This window comes from Nerophis lumbriciformis, linkage group LG04 (assembly GCF_033978685.3).
Source record: "Nerophis lumbriciformis linkage group LG04, RoL_Nlum_v2.1, whole genome shotgun sequence".
Taxonomy (NCBI): domain Eukaryota; kingdom Metazoa; phylum Chordata; class Actinopteri; order Syngnathiformes; family Syngnathidae; genus Nerophis; species Nerophis lumbriciformis.
The window spans coordinates 54,452,501-54,460,000 of NC_084551.2; the positions used below are offsets into that span (position 1 = coordinate 54,452,501).

A 7,500-nucleotide genomic window follows, 5' to 3' on the forward strand; every position below is an offset into this window, starting at 1 on the left:
TCCTAAAGAGGGAGGCATTTTTCTCACGTCTCAAGAAGGTAATAATACAAGTATTTGTGTGCGTGTGTGTGTGTGTGTGTGTGTGTGTGTGTGTGTGTGTGTGTGTGTGTGTGTGTGTGTGTGTGTGTGTGTGTGTGTGTGTGTGTGAGTGTGTGTGTGTGTGTGTGTGTGTGTGTGTGTGTGTGTGTGTTATATTTCTTCCCTTCTTGAGACACGAAGAAGGAAAAGTATCTTCCATATGAGGAGATGTGAACAAGTGATGACATAAATCATGGTCCCAATATCATTGCATCTAATAGAGAATGTCTCATTTGCACCCCTGGTGGTGACATCTATCAACATGAGGGCGGTCCCAAAAAAATTGACTGTGTGTCGCTTTTAAAAGTGGTCAACATTTGAAATAAGTGTGTGTAAGAAATTGAAATGCTCCCCTTTTGGCCAAAATTTATTTGAAGACATAAAATAAAATATTATGTATATAGAGACACACTGTAATAACAGTTAAAAATGAAGATTAAAAACTAATTACAAAAAAAAATAAAAATAAACTAAAAGCAGTCTTTTCCTCACAATGTGTCGACTTTTTTCTTATAAAATTGGGAACAATTTCTCAAATTCTTTCTGTTTCTGTAATATTGCAATATTTTCTCGTAAAATTATGACTTTTTAATGTAAAATTATGACTTTTTTTATGTAAAATTATGACTTTTTTTATGTAAAATTATTACTTTTTAATGCAAAATGGTGACATTTGTCATGTAAAATTCTGACTTGTATTACAATATTGCCCATTGTGTATGTTGTTATTGTAAAACGGTGACATTGAGTAAAATTATGACTTTTGTCAAAATTTTGCCAAGTAAAATTCCGATGATTGTTATAATATTGCCCAAATGTTTAAAGTTTTCTTATAAAATTTTTACTTTTGTCAAGTAAAATTGCGACTCTTTACATAAAGTTGCCAAAATGTTTCTTTTCTTGTGACTGTCATTGAGTAAAATTACAACTTTTATCATAATATTGCACAAATGTTCCGTTTTTATTGTAAAATTTTGACTTGCGTTGAGTAAAATGACGACTTTTATTATAATACTGCCAAAATTCCAAGTTTTTCTTGTGAAATTGTGACCTTTTTCTTGTGAAATTCCAACTCATTTTTCACAACAAGCTTTTTTTTATATGTACATAGTATGTATATATTATTAATGTTGTAAATACACATCTTTATATATCTAGAAAGGCTGGTCCTAAAGAGGGAGGCATTTTTCTCACGTCTCAAGAAGGTAATAATACAGGTATGTATGTGCGTGTGTGTGCGTTATATTTCTTCCCTTCTTGAGACATGAAGAAGGAAAAGTATCTTCCATATGAGGAGGTGTGAACAAGTGATGACATAAATCATGGTCCCAATAACATTGCATCTAATAGAGAATGTCTCATTTGCACCCCTGCTGGTGACATCTATCAACATGAGGGCGGTCCCAAAAAAATTGACAGTGTGTCGCTTTTAAAAGTGGTCAACATATGAAATAACAAGTGTGTGTAAGAAATTGAAATGCGCCCCCTTTGGCCAAAATTCATTTAAAAAAAAAAAAAATAATAATAATAATATATATATAGAGACACACTGTAATAAAGTTAAAAATGAAGATTAAAAACTAATTACAAAAAATAATAATAATAAACTAAAAGCAGTCTTTTCCTCACAATGTGTCGACTTTTTTCTTATAAAATTGGGAACAATTTCTCATATTCTTTCTGTTTCTGTAATTTTGCAATAATTTCTCGTAAAATTATGACTTTTTTTTGGTCAAATTATTACTTTTTTCATGTAAAATTATTACTTTTTAATGCAAAATGGTGACATTTGTCATGTAAAATTCTGACTTTTATCACAATATTGCCTTCCGCCCGATTGTAGCTGAGATAGGCTCCAGCGCCCCCCGCGACCCCGAAGGGAATAAGCGGTAGAAAATGGATGGATGGATGGATCACAATATTGCCCATTTTTTTGTTGTTCTTGTAAAACGGTGACATTGTTTGAGTAAAATTATGACTTTTGTCAAAATTTTGCCAAGTAAAATTCCGATTATTGTTATAATATTGCCCAAATGTTTAAAGTTTTCTCATAAAATTTTGACTTTTGTCAAGTAAAATTACGACTCTTTTCATAAAGTTGCCAAAATGTTTCTTTTCTTGTGACTGTCATTGAGTAAAATTACAACTTTTATCATAATATTGCACAAATGTTCCATTTTTATTGTAAAATTTTGACTTGCGTTGAGTAAAATGACGACTTTTATTATAATACTGCCAAAATTCCAAGTTTTTCTTGTGAAATTGTGACCTTTTTCTTGTGAAATTCCAACTCATGTTTCACAACAAGCTTTTTTTATATGTGCATAGTATGTATATATTATTAATGTTGTAAATACACATCTTTATATTTCTAGAAAGGCTGGTCCTAAAGAGGGAGGCTTTTTTCTCACGTCTCAAGAAGGTAAAAATACAAGTGTGTGTGTGTGTGTGTGTGTGTGTGTGTGTGTGTGTGTGTGTGTGTGTGTGTGTGTGTGTGTGTGTGTGTGTGTGTGTGTGTGTGTGTGTGTGTGTGTGTGGGTGTGTGTGTGTGTGGGTGTGTGTGCGTGCGGCCGGTCAGCTTTGGCGTCTCTCTGAGCGTGACCTCAATCCGGCGGTTTGAAGGCTGAATGCGAGTAGATCCTCTTATGAGGAAGGAAGTATGTCAGGAATGTCAACAAAAGTATTAAGTGTGAATTATTAAAAAAAAAGTCTGACATGTGATTGCCTACACTGACCTTTTCCTAAGCTCTCTCACGGCGTATCTGAGGGCAGATCCACCATGGGGACTTTCTCCGACGGGGAGAGTGCTGTCGCTGCGGCGTCTTTGCTGGCAGCCGTGTCCGCCGCCGCCGCAGCCGTCACCGCTTCGGGGGCCGCCGCGGAGGACGAGGCCCTGGCGGCAAACCCTTGGGCGATGTCGTCGAACGTCCTCCCTTTGGTCTCGGGCACCCGCAGGTAGGTGAAGATGAAGAAGAAGATGAGCAGCACCATGAAGATGATGAAGACGTAAGGACCGCAGAGTTCCTGACCAGGACAAACTGGTTAGCATCGGAACAAAAAGGCGACGTTTCCCCTTATTAGTTCCCTCGTTTCCTTCATTTTAACCAGGACATGCTAGCATAAACAGCAGCTGTTTATGACCCCCTCCCCTTAGAAGAAGCTGCAGCTATGTAATCAGGGAATGCCCAAATAATGACACAGGCGTGGAACCCTTTCCTCAGAGCGGTGGGGGCGACACAGTACGAGGGTGCAAGTGCATACGCTCTCCTCATTCGCTAAATTCCTTGCTTCTTGTCTTGTTTAATAGATAGCTGACACTTACTATTAGCATTCGCTATTTCATTCGTCTGAAAATACAAATATATACCAGCTAAGTCTCAGTCTATCTGGCCATGTTAGCATACTAGAAATGTAGCTAATTGTGTATATTTAAACCTAAAAGTCGTAGATTTGTTTACAAGTGACGCTATCTTATTTTCCATGTCATCATGTTAATGTTAGCAATGCTTTGGCGTTAGCATGCTAACATTTTAATGATGACGTGTTCATTTAAAACCTAAATGTCATAACTTTTGATACGACATCTCGGAAAAATGCTAACTTTTCTGATGTTATCATACTAACGTTAGTATGCTGACGATTTATGTTAGCATGTTTAGCTCATCTTATTTGTTCAAACCTACAAATCCTGGTTTTTGATACTCGCCGCCATCATAGAAGTACGCTAACTTTTCCTATGTCATCATGCTAACGTTTGATGATAGCATTTGTATTAACTTTGTATGTTTGACCTTAAAAATCCTAGAATTAAAAGTATGCTAGCTTTTTCTCTGTTAGCTTGCTAACATTTTATGCGAACATTTTTGATAATTGTATTTGTTTAAACCTAAAAATCATGGCTTTTGATACTTGGGACCAACTTAAAAGTATACTAAGTTTTCCTCTGTCATCATGCTGACCAGGACAAACTGGTTAGCATCGCTGGTGAGCTCTCGACGCGCGGCAACAAAAAGGCGACGTTACCCCTTATTAGTTCCCTCGTTTCCTTCGTTTTAACCAGGACATGCTCGCATAAACAGCAGCTGTTTATGACCCCCTACCCTTAGAAGAAGCTGCAGCTATGTAATCAGGGAATGCCCAAATAAAGATAGAGGCATGGAACCCTTTCCTCAGAGCGGTGGGGGCGACACAGTACGAGGGTGCAAGTGCATACGCTCTCCTCATGCGCTAAATTGAATCCTGTCTCTGTTTGATTCCTTGCTTCTTGTCTTGTTTAATAGATAGCTGACACTAACTATTAGCATAGCTATTTCATTCGTCTGAAAATACAAATATATGCCAGCTAAGTCTAAGTCTCAGTGTACCTGGCCATGATAGCATGCTAGAAATGTAGCTAATTGTGTACATCTAAATCTAAAAGTCGTATATTTGTTTACAATTGACGCTATCTTATTTTCCATGTCATCATGTTAACATTAGCAATGCTTTGGCGTTAGCATGCTAACATTTTAATGATGGCATGTTCATTTAAAACCTAAATGTCATAACTTTTGATACAACATCTTTGAAGAATGCTAACTTTTCTTGTTATCATACTAACGTTAGCATGCTGACGATTTATGCTAGCATTTTTAGCTCATCTTATTTGTTCAAACCTACAAATCCTGGTGTTTGATACTCGCCGCCATCTTAGAAGTACGCTAACTTTTCCTATGTCATCGTGCTAACGTTTAATGATAGCATTTTTAATATATTTTTATGTTTGACTTTAAAAATCAGGGATTTTGATACTTTGTGCCACCTTAAAAGTATGCTTACTTTTTCTAATTTAGCTTGCTAGCATTTCATGTTGGCATTTTTGATAATTGTTTTTGGAAACTGTGGACGTCGTGACCAAAGAGGAAAATAACCATCCGGATTGTTCTAGGGTCAAAGTGTAAAAGCCAGCATGTGTGATGGTATAGGGGTGTATTAGTGCCCAAGACATGGGTAACTTACACATCTGTGAAGGCACCATTAATGCTGAAAGGTACATACAGGTTTTGGAGCAACATATGTTGCCATCCAAGCAACGTTACCATGGACGCCCCTGCTTATTTCAGCAAGACGATGCCGAGCCAACTTAAGCTGTACATCAAGCAAGAATGGGAAATAATTCCACCTGAAAAGGTTAAAAAATGTGTCTCCTCAGTTCCTAAACCTTTACTGAGTGTTGTTAAAAGGAAAGGCCATGTAACACAGTGGTAAAAATGCCCCTGTGACAACTTTTTTGCAATGTGTTGCTGCCAATAAATTGTAAGTTAATGATTTATTTGCAACAAAAAAAATGAAGTTTCTCAGTGTGAACATTAAATATCTTGTCTTTGCAGTCTATTCAATTGAATATAAGTTGAAAAGGATTTGCAAATCATTGTATTCTCTTTTTATTTACCATTTACACAACGTGACAACTTCACTGGTTGTGTAATATATTGTAAGTAATGTAGTAGTAGTGAAATTGTGCAAGTATTGTATTTTAAATATTGAAGTTTGACGCTCTTTTTTAAACAACATTATGCAACAATGTCGGTCACAGCCAGTAATGTTGCGTTCACAAACCTCCAGAATTATGAGCTTCAACATTACAATAAAAAAATGTTTTTTTTGCACCTTCTTAAGGTCTATATTGCTGCAATAATTATGACAATTTGCTGCAGGTTTTATTTCTTATTTTGAATGCATTACTTAGTTATTAAATGTATATTCATTGAAGTATTAGATTGGGAAATAATGTTGTTGTTTTTTTTAATGGAGAAAGACGTTAATGCCTCTTGTTTTCATGTCAGCATTTGAGCTGGCTATATATATAAACTTAGTGGCCATCGTGTAGCATACCTCCAGTTTAGGAAAACCTAAGCCCACCAGGAAGTTGGCAGTCCAGTTGGAGAAGCCGGAGATGGCCATGGCGGCCGGGCGTGGACCCTGAGAGAAGAGCTCGGCCACGATGAACCAGGGGATGGGGCCGGGGCCCATCTCAAAGCTGGCCACGAAGCCAAAGACCCCCACGATGGCCAGGTAGCTGAGGGAGGGGTTCTCTTTCTAAAAAAGCACACACAAAACAACATAAGTGTTTAAATGAATGATGGTGATGATAATAAAAATAGTTTTATGGTTTATTAAACTTGACAACATCATTTGATGTACTTTATGATCAGAATGAGAGCACTTCTTGTGAAATAACCACTTTTTTCTGAATATTTGATTAGACTAGGATTTAAATATATAACCTTTTTTTTCTCACATATTTAGGATGGCATTCTAATATTAAAAAAATATTTATCTGTATTACTTATTTAATATATATTCCATATATATATATATATATATATACACACATATTTATATACATATATACATATATATATACACATATATATATATACATATATATACATATATATATACACATATATATATACATATATATATATATATATATGTATGTGTGGGGAAAAAAAATCACAAGACTATTTCATCTCTACAGGCCTGTTTCATGAGGGGGGTACCCTCAATCGTCAGGAGATTTTAATGGGAGCATTCGCATACCATGGTTTATATAGGGCACAGAGTGGGTGGGTACAGGCTGGCCTAGGGGCGTGGTGATTGGTTCATGTGTTACCTAGGAGGTGTTTCCGTCTATGGCGGCATGTTGTTACAATTTCGCTGCGCTTGTTGAGGGATGACAGGTCTGGACGGTAGATAATAAACAGTTTCTCTTTCAAGCATAGGTTGCATCTTTTATTACCACTATTGTAAGGTGTGCTGGATGCAAGAATTTGCCATGTTATTGAATATTCAACATTATTGTCTTTGAGGTCCCAAATGTGTTTGCTGAGTTCTGTGGTATTTCGCAGGTTTTTGTTCCTGAAAGAAGCCTTGTGGTTGTTCCATCTGGTTTTGAATTCACCCTCGGTTAATCCTACATATGTGTCGGATGTGTTAATGTCCTTGCGTATTACCTTAGATTGGTAGACAACTGATGTTTGTAAGCATCCCCCGTTGAGGGGGCAATCAGGTTTCTTTCGACAGTTACATGCTTTGTTGGTTTTGGAGTCGTTCTGACTGGGGGTCGACGGGTCATTTGCAATTGTTTTGTTGTGGTTTGAGATGATTTGTCGTATATTGTTCATGCAGCTGTAGCTCAATTTGATGTTGTTCTTGTTGAATACTTTTCTTAGGTTGTTGTCTTTGGGAAAGTGTTTGTCAATCAGGTTGAGGAATTTGTGTCCAATGTTCGTTGAGACGTTTTTGCTGTATGGGGGGGTTGTACCAGATGATGCCGTTTCGTTTTCTGTTCTTTTTTGGCTGGTTTCCTGGCGTGGGTTCATAGGTGAGGGTGAAATTGTATCCGCTTTCATCAAGGGCTTTTTGGTACGGGGGGGT

At 36.9% G+C, this 7,500-nt stretch overlaps 1 protein-coding gene across 3 annotated transcripts in view; it reads right to left on the minus strand.

Moving 5' to 3' along the window:
• Positions 1–7,500, minus strand: part of LOC133604038 (solute carrier family 2, facilitated glucose transporter member 1-like) — a 51,898-nt gene that overhangs the window by 8,634 nt on the left and 35,764 nt on the right. For all 3 annotated transcript variants that reach the window (XR_012050393.1, XM_072913060.1, XM_072913061.1), the window contains 2 exons: positions 5,953–6,156; positions 2,814–3,102 (listed from right to left, as the gene is read on the minus strand). Coding sequence is in view for 2 of the 3 variants with exons in the window: in XM_072913060.1 (XP_072769161.1) it covers positions 2,830–3,102; positions 5,953–6,156 (477 nt within the window). In the remaining variant the exon portion in view is untranslated. The remainder of the gene's footprint in view (positions 1–2,813; positions 3,103–5,952; positions 6,157–7,500) is intronic.